A 19,719-nucleotide genomic window follows, 5' to 3' on the forward strand; every position below is an offset into this window, starting at 1 on the left:
TGGGATATGAAGAAAGTAACCATAAAATCAATCAAACAGGGCATTTGGCAGCCATCAAGCAGAGGCCTCAACACGGAAACATGCTTTCTCAGCTTAGCTGTTCTGGGCCATGAGGGAGCCCATGAGAATACCAACAGCCTCTCTACACAGAGGGAATCTGAGAGTCCCAACAACTGTTCTGTTAAGCTTCCACAAGTCTCTGGGGGCATGCGTGTGTGTGTGTGTGTGTGTGCGCACAGGTACTCAGTTGTGTTCGACTCTTTATGACCCCATAAACTGTAGCCTGCCAGGTTCCTCTGTCCACAGAATTTTTCAGGCAAGAACACTGGAGTGGGTTGCCATTTCCTACTCCAGGGGATCTTCCCTACTGAGAGATCAAATCTGTGTCTCTTACAAAGGGAAGAAGAAACACAGTTTTCCATTCAGCATGACTTTGATTTGCAAACTAACTAGAACTGGTTTGTCCTACTATGTATTATGGCTTCCCTGGTGGCACAGTGGTGAAGAATCTGCCTGCAATGCAGGAGATGCAGAAGACAGGGTTTCAGTCTCTGGGTCAGGAAGATGCCCTGGAGGCAGGCATGGCAACCCACTCCAGTATTCTTGCTGGGAAAATCCCATGGACAGAGGAGCATGGTGGGCTATGGTTTATGGTGTGACAAAGAGTCAGACAGGACTGGAGCGACTGAGAATGTACACAGCACTATGTATTATATTATATATGATATTCCCTATTCAGCTGTTGTTCCTGACTTTGAATATAGAACTAGTGATTTCTACCAGAATTAGTGGATATGGAGTCAGAAATTCAAGACTTGAGTCTTCCTTCAGCATATATTAGAAAGCTATAGGTCTCTGTGCAAGCCAGTAAACATCCCTCACCAGAAAACTAAAATGTATGTAAACTAAATATATATATACTTATTGCATGAGTTAGATGCTGGACATGGGGAAACTCATAAGCAATTATCTCATCTTTGAGAAGCTCATAGAATACAGGATATATGGTGATTATAATCCAACCAACCTTGTAGAGCTATGGTGATAACTGAACAAGATAAGATGAGGAAGAATTGTACACAATATCAGATACTATCAGACACTTACAGTGAGTAATCTGTGCCCATAAAATGAAGATTGGGTTGAGCATGTAAAAGGGGAAAACCTCCCCTATGACACTTCTCAAATAAGATGTATTATTTTGTTCCTATTTGTCTCCTCCCTGTTGGAGCCATACAAACTTGTATAGTCAAGTTTTGTTTGTGTGTATATCAGATTTAGAAGGCTCTGTACATGAATCCAAGCTCCAAACAAGCATGGTATAATAATGTCTGAAAAAATAACAAGTGGCTCTAACACCTGAGTGCTACAGTAGTGCTAGGCTTGGACTTCAAAGCTGCCACTCTGCATCCTCCATAATTACACAAAACATAGAAGCCTCCATTCCATATCACTGCACAGCCTTGGCTAGAGGAATTCAAATAATAGGCTATATTTGCATAAATGAACACAACAATTAACGTGCAATTGACAATTCAGCTGTATTTTACAACTGCTGCCTTAAAGCGGGAGGGTACTGATTTCTCACTTTAGCCCTCCTCAAGAAGACAAGTTTAGATCCTTGTTGTATAAACAGCAGTTTATATAAGAAACTCTCCCAATTGTAAGATTCTTCAGGTTACCAAGCTCTCCTTTATCCATTTTCTGAATGAGTCACAGATGGACATGGGATGGCAGGGTAGCAATGGGCAGAAATGATAATGCCTGTTGTACAGGTGGGTAAATATAATACTCTAAGGAAAAATGGACCCAAGTCACACATGGCTGTAAATGATGAGCTGAGAGAGCTCTTCTCTTAGTCCAAAGCATTTCCTTTCATTCTGTGGCACCTTCCCAGAAGTAAGACAGTGCAATAGGTTACATAATCAAGAAGTAGGTGAAGTAGTGATAGAAACATGGGAGGCTGAGATAAAGCATAGAACAAAGGATATAGTAAAGGGAGTCCTAGCTATCCCCAGGTCCACTCCACCCCCGTGTAGAAGCCTTGCATGAGTCAACACGTTTGAGTATACCTAGGAACATCTGTTAAGTCCATATTGAAGTGCAAGAAAGCTCAGAGCAGGATGACCAAGAGAAACTTCACTAGGTGCTTCTTCCTGTATCTTTACCCACCACAAAGTAACAAAGATGCCTGGTTGCCCAGACTCCAGAGGCAGACTGGCCCTCTGTGACCTAAAGAAATGTCTACTTATCCCTCTTACCCTCCCCAATCAGTCACATGTACAGCAAGAACTAATGGAAATGTTCCTTGAAGCATTAATGTCTACCACTAGGAAAGTGAAAGTGTATTTAAAAATCTGAATTTTCCGTGGACCCTTAATTATAGTGAATGCCTTCTTCCACATCCTATTACAATTCCCTTCTCCTGTTCCCTTTGTGGTCTTTATTTTTCTATAATTTTATTAGTTCATTTTAAGCCACCTAAACTATTTTTAAGGAAGGTAGGTCACAAATCATAGATGAACAAAGAAGGAACATGAATTTTGGAGCCAATCAAAATATGTGGGTTAATATTTTAGATCTGACACAAATCAGTTAAGGGATTTTGGGTATTATACAAGTCTTTCCAGTCTCATTTTCTTAATCTGTAGAACAGGTATTACACTCACTCCAGAAGACTTGCTATGGAGATTAGATCAGATGATGTAAGAGTCCTGGATACTGTCCTGTAAATTGTAGGTGCTCAAGAGACATTGCTGCCTTTTGCTCTTCCCCTCCAGCTCCAAATGTTTAATACTTTAGTGTGTAGTCAAGGAGATAAGAGGTGTCAGTTTAAGAATTAATAGGAAGAAGTGGCAAGGACTCTTAGCTGGACAAATCCAGAAATTAGAGTGAAGAGATGAATAAGAATAAGAGAGTCTGAAAAGTTCAGAAACTTTGAATGCATCTCCTTTAGTGCTGAAGTGAGTGTTAAAGCTACAAGGAGAAAGGTTGTTGTCATCTGTTTATTATAAGCTTGTATGTCTGATGTAGAAAATATTCTGAACATCTCTATGTGCTCTGGAAAAGGGAGCAAAGCTGAAAAAAATCATAACCAATTTAAAGGACTTTAAGAACAACTTTTTTTTTCCTTTACAAATATAATGTCACAATGTTTGAGCAGACAATCCTAAATACTGCTGAGGCATATGAAGAGATGGAAAAAGTGTTCAGAGACAACATAACCTGTGCTGTTATGGTTTCTGTCCCCACTCAAAAAAGAAAATGTGCACACACACAATATACACACACTAAATGGAAAAAGTCAGAATATAGATATCCCCAGAAAAATAACAAGGTGTAAGCCTCAGGTAATTTTCTCTAGAGGCACTTTACATTTTTTCAGGAATCCAACATACAAAAATTAGGAAAGGTATGTTCCACGTATTTCTAGTTTTGAGTAGAAGTCCTGGTAAAATCAAGTTCTAGTTCTTAACGCAGATAATGTAGGTTTCTGTGTACATTTCTAGGAATAAAATCCCATATCTCAGAACCACAAGAGAGCTTCAGGATCATCCAGGATTGAAATCAGGTTTCCAGATTCCGAGTCTAGTGAGTATCTATGTGGCAGAGAGTTAAGATTCTTGAGAAGACACAAATTCAAAGTCTTCACCGCTTTGCTGGAGATGCCTAGAATTCCACCACAGGATTCCTTCTGTGTCCTTCAATCTTCCATTGCTAAAGAAAAGATAACTCTCTAGTGGAATCTGGCAATGTATCAGGGTGAAGCTATCTTACCAAACCATTGCTGGAGTGCAGTCTCAGATCCTGGAAACACCACAGGTATGAGAGGGGTCAAAAAAAAAAAGGGGGGGGGGTGGGCGGAAAGACATGGAACATGAGAAAAGGAATGGTTCCTCTTTTCTGCCCAGTACCATCCCGCATGTAACTTTTCTCGCTATCTGGGGAATTTTGCTTCTAAAGACAAAAGACAGTGTTTCTTCCCCAGCTAGATCAACTGTAATTATAAAATATGTTCCATCAGCTCACATATATGCATGTATATAAACATCATTACAAACACATTAAAAACTTCCATTAAAATAGAGTGAATTTCCGAACAAAAAGTCTGAAAGAAAGTGCAAATGTTAAAAAACTAAACACATTTACTCACCCTTTAAGGAATTTGTGAATTCCTTAAAAGGAAAGTGAAACTTGTCCCAATGTAACAAGATAATCTGATTTCACTATTCTACTTTTATCTCAAACATAAGTTTTTTCTTAAGTGCTTTTCTAAGTGACTATACTATTTTTATTTAGAAAAATAGTTTTTGAAGTTTTAAAAAAGAGTTACTCAAAGATCAGAAACTGTAATTTTTTTTTAAAGCATTGGACAACAAGTTCCACTACAGATTTCTGGATATGTTCTACGGCCTTTGTCACAGAAGCCAAAATATTTAATAAATTGGAATTTGATTTAAATTTCTTCTAAAGAACTTGGCAGCTGAAGATATAACTTGAGACTTGTTCAGCGATGTAAACAAATGATATTATAAGGGTCTAGCTCTTTATGATGAAATTTAACATGCACAGGGCTAAACATATTTTCAAGTTAGTGTTGGAATTGAAATTTGTTTTTCAGATTGATGACCTTGATACAGAGTATCTTAAATAAAAACAGCAACTACTGGCAATAGTGTAGACAGAACCAAAATGACCTATTCTGCTTGCTCTTTTGACTTACACATGGAACTTCAAGCACTTAAATGAAAATATTCTAGCACTTCAGAGATTTTTAAAAAAGCAAAAGAGACAGAAAAGAAAAACTGCAAGATAAACCAAGATGCAAAAGTTTATTGAAAATTAAAATCACACATCCATAAAGCAACAGCCTCAATAACAAGAAATCATTGCTGTGGTGACACAGAATAAAGAGCTGGTGACCTGGTGTGGGGAGAAGATTTTTTAAGTCTTTATATTATTATTTTTAAATATGATTTTAAAATGGAAATAAATAGATCCTCTAAACTCACTGAACCAAAAAAAGAAAAGTCATCAACTCTAATATTTGGGCCAGGAGGGTTGACTTTAACATGTGTTTACTTGGACATCACTTAGACAAAACTTAAGTGTCCTTGACAAGACACTTTGAACAATGTTAGTGATATGGGTGACTTTAGGGTCAGACTGAGGGACAGGAACTCCAGAGATGTTAATCATAGATTTGGTGTTAGGATTTTGAATTCCACTTTGGGCACTGAAGAATGATATATGACTGTCTGGAAGAATATCACCAGGGTAGTTTTACCCTCTTCTTAAAATGACAAAAGAGGTTTACTTTCCTTGGGGTCCAAACCCCAATTTGGAGGGGTAGATCTCCAGGGTTCCCAGGAGCAAGGAAGACAGTCTATCACATCAGATGCTGACATGGGTTGTTAGTTCAGGGTCTTACACAGCATTAATGAACTTTCTACTACATATGAGGGGAAGATACTGATGATTTAAGTTCTCAAAAAGAAGAAAAGAATCATCCCCTACAGTGGCTACTCGTGGTAGTTATCACCTCTCTGCCCAGCAGTACATTTGATACCTTAGCTTGTTACTATTTGCAGTATCATTGCATGACCAGCATTAAAAGGGCCTGACTGAGTCTCTCAGCCACCCACAGACAATAACAACTTTTTTTTTCCTTTTCTTAAAAAGACATCTAAGTTTGAGACCTGCTCAAAAGCTTCTTTATGAGTTTCAGAAACAACAGAAGGTAACAGAAAAGGGTTCCAATAAACATCGTAATGCCCCTCGTCCCAGCCTGAGCTCCTCCCTCCCTAGAAACAACACAAAAGCTCACAGACAAACACAGGGGTTCCTGACAGACCCATACTAGATCTAAGGATACAGAATCTGCAGAAAACGTGCTTTCTTGTACAGTTTTGAGTCCCTTCAGAGATTTTCTCACTAATGGCTGTGTGCCTTTGAGCAGTTGGGTCTCTGAGCCAAAGTGTCTTCAAGTCCTGGTTACGAGGGCTGGATACACACACATGCACGCACGTGTGTGAGCACACACACACTCTCACACACTCTCACACACACACAGAAACACAATAAACACACATACTCAAAATACAGAGATGGGGCTCTATGGGTACACTGATCGATTTGGGGGACTGGAATGTCTAAAGAAGGCGTCAGATTGTCTCGGGGTTTCTCTCCGCGGCTCCACAAGCTCATTCCTGAAGCAGGCTGAAAGGAGACTGCAGAGAGGAACCAGAGAAAAGAAAAGATGAAGGCTTAGGATTTCACATATTCAAATCCATTGAATGCAGAAACACATCCTTCTACCTTCATGATCATAGTACAGTCAGAACAGAATGCCTGCAAGGCTATTTTTATCCCTTTCTCTTTACCTTTCAAATCACTCAGAGATGACATTTCAAGATTTTGAAGAAGAAGAAGAAAGGAGAAAAGGTAGTGGTAGTTATCCAGAACTCTGAGAATCACTTGTGGAAATTTTTCTTAAAAAAGGCATTTTTTTCCAGATCCTTTCTGAGACCAGGCTGGAACCCAAGCATATATATAGTTTTAAGAAGTTCCATAAGTGATTCAGTTGAGGACTACTGAGACAAGGTAGGTCATGATGCTTAGTACATCATTTGGCATACTGGACACAATTAATTGCAAAAGGAATGCAGAGACAAGAAGTAACTTCAATCTTTTGTAAAATGTCATCTACCCAATTATAATGCCTCATTACTGTTCCTGTCTAGTCTAAGTGTGAAGTATGAAGAAATATGATCTTATCAGTCTGGGGGCTACATCATCCTGCCTTTGTAAAGAACTATTAATGAGCATTTTGTACGTACCCAGATTGCAATGGATAAGTATCTTAATCCTTTCAGTCACAAACTTGGCCTAGAAATGCACATATCAAACTCATGAAAGCAACTTTTGCATAATGAAGAAATCAATTACGCTCAAGGATGCCAGGAACAAATCCTTTTATTTTGCTAAAGGTTGTGCAACATCACAAGCTGTTAGGGAATTGCTGCCCTGATGGCTTTTGAGTCACATTCGGTTATTCCTTGCAAAGGAACAAAGCCATTTTCCCTTGGTCAGGACTGAGATTTAGTAAATCGTCTCACCAGCAAGAATTGGGATCATCTTAAAGAAGATGCCAGAATACAACTTCTTAATAGTAGGGAAGTAATTTATTACCAACTAAAGAACAATGGCTATGACTTTTTCTGTGGATACTACATCTTGGGGCTTCTCTTGGACAAAGGGTTGAATGAGACAACATGCAGAAATCATCTTTCACTTATGATAAAAGTGTCTGGACCAGAGGGGCACACACTGAGACCTAAAACTGAGATAAGTTCTGCAGTGAGACATAAGAACTTAGAAAAGTGAGTTAATCTATCTGAATTTAATTAATTTGAGGATATTTTTCATCATTAGCAGCTCAGAGCTAGCAACTCTCTCTCCTGACAACTTCCCAACATCTCCGTGAAGTTCAAAACTAACTGGGTAAACTATAAATGCTCGTGCACTGCCATGACCTGTGAGGTTGAACCACATATTAACCTTTTCAAAAAAATCTATGAAACTAGCAATTTCAACCAAATAATCTGGAAATACGGAAGACGGAAGATTTCTAAGTCAAACTTAGAAATACGGTATTAATCATCTCTCTCAGTGAGAAAGATTTCTGTCTTCTGCTTTCTCCCACAGTGATAATTCTGAAAATATTACTTGCTTCTCTCACAGATACATGAATTTGAAGCAAAATGATAAACATTCTTGAAGAAAACCATAGCTAGATAAGCCTAAAGAAATAGGACTTTACAATGAAACCACAAAGGTAAATAGTAACCACTTGATACAGAGTTGGAAAAGTGGGAGTAAGTGCTTACTTTTGTTTTACTAGGCTTCTCTAGAGGCTCAGCTGGTAAAAAATCCACCTGCAAAGCAGGAGACCTGGGTTTGATCCCTGGGTTGGGAAGATCCCCTGGAGAAGGGAAAGGCTATCCAGTCCAGTATTCTGGCCTGGAGAATTCCATAGACTGTATGGTCCATGGGGTTGCAAAGAGTTGGACAGGACTGAGCAACTTTTACTTTCTTTCTATCTAATACTTTTCTTCATCACTGAAGAATACATATGATAGGTGATGAAGAACTGGTTGCTAAGTATGTAGAAAATGTAGGTCACAAAGAGTTGGACATGACTAAGCAACTTTCACTTGGTTTTATTTTTATAACTTTCTTAACTAATGAAGCAGACCAAATCATTGTAAAGAGCTATATCCTTCAGATCTGATTCTGATCTTGGCTTTGCTCTTAACTAGCTATGAACTCACAGGGGTGAGTTCACTGGGCCTCAGTTTTCTCAGCTATGGTACAAAGAGGCTAGAACTAAGGTCTTGAAGCTCCTGTTCTGCTCTGATATTCTATGACCCATCTGACCAGTGAGCTGCGATCAGAAAGTGATCTGATCCGTACAGGAGAAGGAAACATTAAGAGCTCCTCAGAATGTCCATATTTGTATTAAAATTAAAGTAAAAATCCATCCTGTAGAAACTCAAAAATAATTCTCCAGTGCTAGGCTAAGTAAAATTTTAACAAAGTAGTTCTGGCTTCAGATCAGGATGAAAGCCAAGGAGGAGACTAAATTAAGAAGGAAAAAATAATGAAAAAGAGATAGTATCACTCTAAAGTACACAAGTCAAAAGAATTGCTAAGAAGGTTTCAAGTGGCTTCTGAAAAACTGTATTAAGAGTTAATGCCCCTTGAAAGTATGACCGTAAGGAATCTAGTGGCATGAATGGGTCCAACTTGTCCTCTTACTAGATTTTGGCTTCTATGAACATAACTCTTTATGTTTATTCCAATCAACTAAAATAAAATTTCTTTATACATTGTATAAAACCTACTTATAACAATTAGAGCCACAAAAATTCAATGAAGATTTATCCTCCAGAAAGCCTATGATCATGAAGGTAATTGTGAAGGAATTTTTGAAAAAGGAAAACCATGCACAAATGAAAAGCAAACAGAGAGAAACATATACTGGGACACTAACAGAAGCAATTAAAACTGAAAATATTTCATTACTACCTTGTACTAAATGTATTATTCCCTTCCCACTGATTTTCCCTCCACTATAAAGAAAAGTATAAAATTGATTCCTCACCAGCATAATATTGGTACTAAATTTTTGCAAAGAATTCACAGGCTATCATAGGCATTTTCTAAGCTGATGTATTATTTTCAAATGATTGCCAGGGAATTAGATTTCTATTTTTGCTTGTCTAATTATTCATGCTTTTTCTTGGAGATCTGCATAAAAATAAAAGAGCTGGAAAAAAAAAAAACTCAGCTGAAGAATACAGCAACTGGAGAATTTATATAGATATATATCAAACAATGGAGGGAAATCCAGGTATATATAATGTAACAAAGACATAATTAGGCCAAATGTCTATATTTTCCAAAGATTTCATTTTGCAGTCTGTTATATTTCCATGCACAAGTTATCACAGCTAAAGTTAGCTCTTATACACTGTGGAAACCAGCAGTCAAAAACATGCAATGGTACATACAAATGGACACCACAGGGAACTACAGGCTACTAATTGTTCACTATTCATCTGTGAACACACGTGCAAAAAGTGAAAACACGTCTCTAAAATCCTTTGAGCTTCTTAAAATAACAATTTTATGATATAGGTTCTTCTTTGATGAAATAGATGGCTTGATGAAATATGAATTATAATAAAATAATTTCCCTTTACAGCCATGTCAGCCAGTTAGGCTAGAGAAGTTATAAGCTCTGAATAACTCATCATCTAGAGACACAGAACTATGTATCCTCATGGATCCCATGTAAATGAACAAATGCTCATGCCCTCAACTGACTGAAGTAGATTGTCTTGGCTCGTAAAATCTCTAAAACTATGACACAAAACTATTCTTTCTATTGTATGATGTAGACAAACTGTTTAAAATGTCCTATAAACTTACATGATGCTGAAAAGAAACTTCCAGAGGCTATTTAAGATTCAAATAGTGTTCTGGTAAGTCACCACCATATTGTAGACTATGGGAGGGCAGGAAACACATCTGTCTCGTCTCTGCTTCTAATGCTTTCACATAGCAGATCCTCAGTAAAAAGCTTGTTACATGTGTCATGTCAACTGTTCTGGTCTTGGCTGATGAGGAACCATACTGTGTATCTAGATGGGCATGTCTAACTTCTTCAGCCAGAAGCAAGAGAAGAGAGGCCTCTGATAAAGGCTGCTATTGTTTTGTTCTGAAATGTCATCCTAAAAGACTTCTTAAAATCTTTTAGTACTTCTCTACTTTAGGATATACAGATCAGCTTCCAAATACTGTTATTAAAAACTATGAATGTCAAGAAGTCATGAAGGATCCATTCTGTTATCTAGAAAGAGGACTGGAAAACTATAGTAAATAGGCCAAATCTGGTCCATAAACTAAGAATGCTTTTTACATTTTTACAAGGTGGAAAAAATTCAAAAGAAAAATGTTTCATGACAAATGAAAATTATATGAACTTCAAATTCCAGTGTCCATAAAATAAAACTTTATTGTAACAACTACTTTCATTTGTCTATATACTGTCTCTGGTTGCTTCTGTGTTTTTGAACAGGGGAGCTGCAAGAAACCATGTATATGGACCAGAAAGCCTAAGATATTCGCTACCGGTGCTTTACAGAAAAAAAGAAAAAAAAAAGTGTTTGCCAAACTGTGTGGTGGAAGGTCAGAATCTACAAACCACGCTATGTAAAATCAACAGAACTTTTCGCTGTAAGTGAAAAAAAGACAGGAAATCATGGAGCAACTAGTTCGGCATTGAGTAACTCTTCTGACATTATTTTAGCTAAGTCAAACATTTCCAGGCGGACTGAAAATGATCTGGGAGTCTGTCTTAACAGCATGATGTAAGTATCTTGGAGAAGGCATCTATTCCCTGTGGGTCTGTAAAGGATATTACAGGTCTGTTTCTTTGATCCTTGTATGAGTTTATAAGAACTAAATCAGTTTTGCACCTAAATATGTTAATATATATTTCTATCTGATATCCTAAATATTATATAAGGACTGACAATGTGAATTCTGTAACCTTGAATTCTAATTCTCCTCTGAAGTACTCTGTATCCCCAAGGAAGCTCCTGATTCAACTTTCTAGTCAGCCTGACTATAAAACCTTATAATTATGATTTGCAAAACTTCTGTGCTAGAAGTGAATGGTAAGATCCCTTTCAGTCAAAAAAAAGTCTTAAATGGTCAAAGAGCCTGAAGTCCTTTAAAGAGAGAGTATGCTTGTTTTTAGTTCCTCTGCTGCCCGCTCCATATCCCATAGTCAGTAGGTACGGGCTCAGAGAACACCTCCTAAGTATCAGAGATGCAGTCCAACCTCCTCAACTGCATTTATTTTATTTAAAAAAGAAAAACAATACCTTTTTATTACACTTTTCATAGGTATTTCTCTACAGTAGTTAATAATAAATGAGAAAAGATCCATTATTTATTGTTCATTTGTGTTCCTAATGTAAAAGACAATCTGTCATAGGCAAAATAGTTTTGGCTTCATTTCTTTTTGCCTGAAGTATAAAATGTCTACATTTTACGTTGATCTATGGAGAAAATCCCATGGACAGAGGAGCCTAGTGGGCTAGAGTCCTTGGGGTCGCTAAGAGTCAGGCACGACTGAGCGACTTCACTTTCACTTTTCACTTTCATGCACTGGAGAAGGAAATGGCAACCCACTCCAGTGTTCTCGCCTGGAGAATCCCAGGGACAGAGGAGTCTAGTGGTCTGCCGTCTATGGGGTCGCACAGAGTCAGACACGACTGAAGTAACTTAGCAGCAGCAGCAGCAGCAACAGAGACTCTGGCGATACTTTCGGTATAGACACAATAGATTTTCAGCTCACAAGTGATTATTCTTAACCACAGAAGGGTAAGTATAAATCAGAGTTCTGATTCACCAATTTCCCTTCCTTTCATAAGAGCTAGTGTGTTCTGGTTAGGTATAAAAAACACCATCATCAAAGATCCAAGAATCAAGGTAAAATGAATGTATAAATAGTTTGTATGTATATTCTAAAATGGTTGCAAAATCTGGCCTCACTGATATAAACATGTACTGCTGGAAGACCTAGAATGAGGATGTTAAAACATTGGCAATGCCGCTCTATTTTGCCCTAATGATTACATCCAGATTTTCCCTAATGACCAGGCACTAGGACTCTGAATCCTCAACACAGCACTCAAAGAAGTCACTTATAGTGAAACCTATGTGCTGTCTCTGGTCTATAATGATTTTCCCAAAAGTGGATTGTGTGCATCCCAGGTGAGGGACAAGATAAGATATTGGAATGAGGAAAAACTATGTGACTTTAAATAGACACATTATTACTAGCATAGAGGATGTATTCAAAATTCTACTATTGATAGATGTGTATGGGCCAGGGGCATAGAGAAGAAAACTAATTCTATTAGTGTGAGTCTTTTTTCAGAATTCACTTGAAATGGTTTCAATTCAACTTCAGGATATAGGTGTAACTTGTCAAAGGGAGGGTTATAAGAAACATAGGAGATTGTTGAAGCAGAAAATGGAGTCCTCAAACCAGCTCATGTGAACCTACCAATTTCTGCTGTCTCACAACCTCACCTTTTACATCAGCCAACAACCATCCTGTGGCCGATCTGAATACAGAGTCATCTTAATCACATCTGCTAAAATGACATAGGGATACACTCACTGTTTCTGAAGTAAATGCTGGTGCTGCTGTTGCTGCTGCTGCCTGTAGGTTTCAATCGTGTGCTGAGGAAGGTACTGCATGAGTTCCAGGGATTCTTTGATCTTCAGCAGCATTTCGTAAGTCTCACGGCCCCTTACCTACATAAAAGAGCAGAAGGCAAGAGACAAAAAATGAAGAACTGTAGAACTATCAGAAGTACAGTCAGTCCTCTTTATTTGTGGATTCTGCTTGGACTAATTCACCTACTTGCTAACATCTATTTATAACACAAAAATCAATACTTCACAGACAGGGGCATAATGATGAAAAGTTTACTGTCCCAGTGTGCACGTTCCCAACTGAGGGTGAAGAAGGTGATGTTCCAACTTCTTGTTTCAACTCTTCTGCTGGAAATAAGTGTCCTTCTCTTAGCCTATTTAGGGCCAAATTTTTTACTTTTCTGTACTTTTTGGAGGTACATTTTTTGGTTTAAAATAGTTCCCAAAGGCAGCTTCAATGCTCTCTAGTGCTCCTAAATGCAAATACGTTGTAATGTGCCTTATGGAGAAAATTCATGTTAGGTAAGCTTAGCCCAGCCCTGAGCTCTTGTGGTATGGACTATGCATTCAATGTTAATGAACCAATGTGCATGCGTGCAGGCATGCTCAGTTGTGTCCAACTCTTTGCAACCCCACAAACTGTGGCCCGCTTGGCTCCTCTGTCTATGGGATATTCCCAGCAAGAACACTGGCATGGGTTGCCATTTCCTTCTTCAGCAATGAATCAACAGCATATATTAAATAAGAAACACACATGAAACAAAGTAATGCATTGATCAGTTGCTAAAAATGTGACCAGAAGCTCGCAGGAATCTAATCCTGTATTTCTCATAGGAACAATGTTTCAGTATTTGATCGTGCAGTATCCATTGTGACTTTATAAAGCATAACTACCACAGATAAGTAGAATTAACTGTAATTAAATCTGGAAAGACACAAGTTTTCAGCAGGGGTAAAATGTGCTTCCCTCTTTAAGAGAGTCTCTTAAAAACTTTAAGAAGTCTGAGCAGAACCAGGACTAGGGAAAGGCGAGTGGAGAACAAAGAGCACTTGCCTGATGTGAGAGTGAGTGCCTGTTACGCTGTGCACCTTGGCAGGTCGCCTGTCCCCTCCCTGTCAGAATTCAGAAACGGAGAGATTTTCTCTACCTTTTATTGGGTTAATTCCTACTTATCCCAGCTCTGGCATCATATTCTTTGAGAAGCTTTTGCTGACCTCAACCTTTTAGGCCAAGTCTTCCATTCTTCCTGTGAGCTCCCACAGTGTCACCCTTAACTTTACTGAAGTGCTGATTCCATTATTACACCTCTGTCTCCTCACTAGAAGACAAGGTCTTGTAAGGTAAGAACTGTACCTTAATGATCTCTAATGTCAGAGTCTAGCATTTCTGCCATTCAGCAAACACGAACTAAATTCACGGTAAATGAAGAGGTTTTTTTTTTTTTTTTTTTCACACATTTCAGTCTGGCTAATTATTCACTAAAAATAAGATGTAACCATTGATAGGATATTTCCTCCATTAGTACAAACTGAAATTTCATTAAAGAAACAGCTCTTCAACATGGTTTCTATCTCATCAGCTGAAGACACATCAGAGCTTTCCAAATATCCAGTACAGCAGGAAAATGTTTAACTTAAGGGTTCACATACCAGTTTCCATATGTGGCCTGAGAAACAAGACATTGAGAATCTCAGCTCACTCACTGTCTGACTGTTCTGCCAGCAAGCAGTCTAATTCCCCGACCTGACTGAACTTTAGGGCCTCAAGAAGGAAGGGCTAGTGAGCATGGCACACCCAAACCTGTGGCTTAACTTCAATCCCAGCCAAATCTCCTGGCCCAGCTTGTCTGTATCTCAAGTCAGTGTAGATGACATCAAGAGCCAGATGACAACCACATCAAGTGGTTACCAAAGCTTTGCTGCCACTCTAGATGGCAAAGACCTAAGGTGAGAAGAGCTAAATGAACTGCAACTGTAATCTAAAAAAGGGCACCTTGGTGACCTGGAGAGGGCTTATATTCCTTGTGGGAATGAACAATACTCCTACACAATATTTGGGCCAAATCTCTGGCCATTCCCATATAGTTGAGGATTCTGCCTAGCTTTGCTTTTTTTTTTTTTTTTTAAATAGCATTCCCTAAAAGAAATCACAGGCAACACTCTATAATAGTTTATCAACTTTGTTAATGCCTTCTGACAAAATTTTAGTCCTAAATTGGTATGACCAGGCTGTCTAGGATCATCTTATCATTCTTCAGTAATGAAGGATAAATTAATTTTAAAGACTTGCATAAAAAGAACTCTATTAGTAGAAGTGTAGTTCTGACTGGGTGAGTAGTAAGAGGAAGAGCCCACATTATTAATCTGTTCCAGAACTTTAGAGAGGATGAATAATTTCCTAATTTCGCAAAAAACAAGTAGGTTTTCTGTTTTATCTCACTTGCCTCTATCACCCTCTTCACATTCTCATTCACGGATAACCAAAAGATGACCACAGAGTAACAGCTTATTCAGAGAAGGTGACAATGAAGCAATCACGAATACCCAAGGGAGACTCACTGGTAAGTATAACAGTTCATCATCTGGGGATCTTCGTTTCTTGATGGATGTCATCTGGATGCCATGTGTGTTCTGACGGAAAGCTGGTGGAGGAAAAGTGCAAGTTTCATCCTGGGAACATTTCTGAAGCAATAATACATTGATTAAACAAACAGTAGCACCATTGACACTGATGAGATTAGAATTTCCAGTTCTAAGCAGCCATTCAATGAGTGATGATTACTTTTATATTAGATGTAAACTTAACAATAATGAGAGTGATGTGGGGAGGTGAGGCAAAACAAGGAGAGAAAAACGGGAGGTGGGTGCAGGGAGGCTGGGAAATGGCCTCTGGCTTAAGCAGTGCTGCAGGAATCCCTGTGTTTTACTGGAGTGTGTCTGTGAACAGCTGCTCAGCACAGGAAGATAAATTGGAACTGTGTTTTATTTTTCAGATCATTTATCTTCCAAGGAGGTAAATGCAGGCTGTAGGAGTTGTCTTGTCTGTGCATTCAACCTTGTGAGTTCCCCCCTCCCATGTTAATACAAATATCACATAGCCTCTGACAAGCAGTCTCTGGGACCTCAGTTTTCTCTTTGGGAAAATCAGGGAATTAATTTTATATATCCCTAAAGGTTTCCAAAATTTAGAAACTATACCCAGGAACCAGAATATAGAGATAATTCTCCTACTAGAGTTCAGATAATCGTTCTTACTGAAAGTTATTGATTGGTAGGTAACTGAGGTGCTCAGGGAAGCATATGGAGCTAGGCCAACAGACAGACTCAAGAGGAGAATTAGGGTGGAGATATAATTATTAATAGTACATATACTATTGATAATGTATATATAAACTAAGTACTATATATACGATTGTTTGAGGAATAATCAGGGAGAAAAATAACTGGAAAAGCAAATCACACTAAACAGCCCAAAGATGATAAAGGTTAGTTGTTATAACAAATTGTTCTGCAAAATTCAATACCATTTTTATTTCTTCTGCATACTAATCAGTAATAAGATGAAAACATTTTTCACAATATAATTCACAGTGTGATATATTTTAAAATACTTGCTATAGTGATAGCAGGCGTATGCAAGCCATCTTCTAGAATTAAATCTCACGCTTTAGTAGCTTGGGTGGATCAATGGTTTTCAAACTCTGTGACCTGAAGAATGAGACCTCTGGGGGTGAGTACCTGACATGCAAGGGTGGTGTGAGTGAAGCATGAAACCACAGCCCACTCCTGACTCCCACCCCTTCAACTAGAACAGTTCTGCTTTCAGCTATTTTGAGCTCCTTGAAATACTTCATTTTTAAAAAGCTTTTATTGCTTAAAAAAACAAGTCTGAAACCAACTGATCTAAATCATCAGCCTCACTATAAATGATGTAACTAAAGCCCTGAGTGGGTCCTACATCTCAAGATTCAATGAAACCCACAGCTGCATATTCCCCAGACTGTGCTTTATGAAGTTCACTCTTAAGTCTCACTATTCCCCTAGACTCAGGAGGTAGGCAGGTGGCATTTTCAACCCTCACCTTCAATAACAGAATGATAAATGGATATAAATAGGCTAAGGTACTGGTTCTCAAACTTCAGCTGGCAACAGAGGCACCTACAGGGCTTACAGAACATGGATCCCTGGGCCTCACATCCAGTACTTCTGATTCAGCAAGCCTGCAAACTAAGAGTTTGGATTTCTACCCAGCTTCCAGATGATGCTGATGCTACTGGTCTGGCAGTCATGTCTGGAGGATTGCTGGTTAATCTTCCATGATGATCTGCTTTTGAAAAGCTATAGCGCACACCCAGAATCCATTTCATCAAGAGCTGCAGCTTAAGGTCATAAACGTGTCTCTAAAGCCCTTAGGTCTTATTCTGCAGCTTCTCAAACATCACCCATCAGGCACTGCATCTGGAGGAGACTTAGCCCTACCCCATTGGGCCACTACAGCTACTTACGGCGCTTCGTACCATCACCATTCTTTGTGCTGTCCGAGACCTGCTGCTTTCTGATGCTGTCTTCATCCGCCTTCCTGTCTCTCCCTGGGCAAGCACAGATCCGGGCCTCAAAGCAGCGGCGGCCCAGGACTTGCCCACTAGGAATTAAAGAGAAGAAAGGGTTAAATGAAAGGAATTTGAAAAGCCCCCTGCTGGCCATCACCAGTGCACCAGCTCCACCACCAACTCAAGGCTGCTTTGAGGATGGGCCCCCAAAGCATTTGGCAGAACACAAAAGTGCTTACAGGCCATGAGCAATATTAGTAAATAGCATCCATTTGTTCTGCAAAGAACCTCCAAGCCATTAGCTGAACAGCTGTATTTAGCTACATATTTTGAAGGAAACTTGAGTTAAGCCAGTGGATGTCTCCAGATAAAATCCCTTTAGGCAGTTCAGACTTATTCAAAGAAACTGTTAAATGCCTCGCGGCCCACATGAAAACAAACACTGTCTAATCAGAAACTATTCCAGTCAAATGTCAAGAATTCAGGTATGAAGTGACTTGAACACCTTCCCAACTCTTTTTTTTATTTTCTACCTTTACCCACCCTGTTCTGTCTCCACTTTCTTAGATCTTTTATGTAAGTGTTTGCAGCAAGGATTTATAGCACAAAGGACAAAATCTAGGGTAGCTCTCTGTTGTACATGCAAAGGTAATGATAAAACAAACACAGTTTCACTTTGCCCTCTGCCCAGAGTTTCTACAGAATGACAGTTCTGCAAATGGCACTTACTCTCTGGTTTCCAGAGTAACAATGATTAAAATTGGACGTCGGTTCATCCCTCCAACACAACTGCTGTTACACATGAAATTGTACAAGACTGTCGTGAATTCGGTGCCAACCTGAACACGGGGAGGAAGAGAGTCGGTGTGAACAATGACTTGAACTAACGTTCTTTCTTCTTAGTTCTTCCTTCTTAGTCCTCACTTACTTAAACAACTCCATTTCTGATCAAGTGATATCCTTTCTTCTAAAAAACTATAAAACCCATGGTAGATTCTTCTTTGCCTTGGCTCTTAGGAAGCTTAAAGCTAGTATTTGCAATAGTGGACCCTCTGCACAGTATGAAAGGGTTTTTAAAAATAACCATGGCTGACCCTATTCACTTGCAAGCTGATCCATATCACTTAATTCAAACAGGGTTCATCACATATATGAAAAGTTAGACATGAAAAAATTAATAACCTCAGCAGTAATGCTCCAGGGACATTTCTATGATATGGATAACACAGTACAACATACATGTGAATGTATACTTCCATAACGAACACTCTGGAATTCAGAATTAAATAATCTAGTCCAGAAAATGAATTTATGGGTGAAGCAATCTGAAGCCTAGAGACACAGAGTTATAAGCTAGAAGTCCACAGAAAGAGTCAGCAAATCAAGGGTCTCTGGTCTTATCACTCCAGTGTTCTCTCTGCTGCATCATGCTGCTTTTCTAATCTGCCATCCTGTACATTCGAACTTCAACTATGAGATCCCTCTTAGGGTCTCCCATTTTCGGGATAGTGTAAAAATGGTGGTGGTGGTTTAGTCGCTAAGTCGTGTCCTACTCTTGCAACCCCATGGACTGTAGCCCACTAGGCTCCTCTGTCCATGGGATTTTCCAGGCAAGAATATTGGAGTGGATTGCCGTTTCCTTCTCCAGGAGATCTTCCCAACCCAGGAATCAAACCTGGGTCTCCTGCATTGCAGGCAGATTCTTTACCGACTGAGCTATGAGGGAAAAATACTTGCATCCAATACTCATGTACATCTACTACCAGCTGAATTTCCGATTAAGATCTCTGGATAATAATGCCATGTATAAACTCAACTGTAGATTCAGTTATTTTCTGCCTTTAAGATGAGAACATGGGCAACAGAGCCATGTTACCAGTAACAAATTTGGTACAAATTTAGCAGTTTTGAAGGGGGATAGAGAAGTGCCTCGTGAAGAGAAGGGAGACAATAAATACAAAAAAAGTTATCTATTTTATAACTAAGATAGAATTATATGCTTGAAACACCTCCTATGCCCAGTCCTTATCTGCTTACCTGAGGTGGCTCATAAGGTACCAGCACACTTTGTCTTCCTGTGATGGGGTCTTCTACGTACTGGGCATGACTGTTACCTTCTACTCGAATCAAATGACTGGGAGGGGCAATCTGTCCTACAGAATGGAAAAAGAAAAAAAATTAGCTCATCAACCTCAAAACAAAGAAAACAAAATGAAACTATGGACAGAACACTGGTGGTCAAAGAAATAGTTTGAATAATAGAGGAAATATACATCCTTGAAAAGAAGACTAGATCCTGTTGCCAGAGATCTAACACATGAAGGTATCACAACCTTTATAGCCACAAAAAGGTCAGGAATGGTCATCT

At 38.9% G+C, this 19,719-nt stretch overlaps 1 protein-coding gene across 7 annotated transcripts in view; it reads right to left on the reverse strand.

The window, feature by feature from the left end:
* Positions 1-19,719, reverse strand: part of TP63 (tumor protein p63) — a 271,889-nt gene that overhangs the window by 10,914 nt on the left and 241,256 nt on the right. For 5 of the 7 annotated variants that reach the window (XM_070371848.1, XM_070371844.1, XM_070371853.1 and 2 more), the window contains 5 exons: positions 19,389-19,504; positions 18,081-18,190; positions 17,307-17,443; positions 15,361-15,443; positions 12,764-12,900 (listed from right to left, as the gene is read on the reverse strand). In XM_070371848.1, coding sequence (XP_070227949.1) covers positions 12,764-12,900; positions 15,361-15,443; positions 17,307-17,443; positions 18,081-18,190; positions 19,389-19,504 — 583 coding nt within the window. Of the gene's footprint in view, positions 1-4,815; positions 6,231-12,763; positions 12,901-15,360; positions 15,444-17,306; positions 17,444-18,080; positions 18,191-19,388; positions 19,505-19,719 lie in introns of those variants that run through there. The other 2 variants (XM_070371858.1, XM_070371846.1) reach the window with 2 other exon arrangements.

This window comes from Bos mutus, chromosome 1, assembly GCF_027580195.1.
Source record: "Bos mutus isolate GX-2022 chromosome 1, NWIPB_WYAK_1.1, whole genome shotgun sequence".
In the NCBI taxonomy this organism is placed as follows: domain Eukaryota; kingdom Metazoa; phylum Chordata; class Mammalia; order Artiodactyla; family Bovidae; genus Bos; species Bos mutus.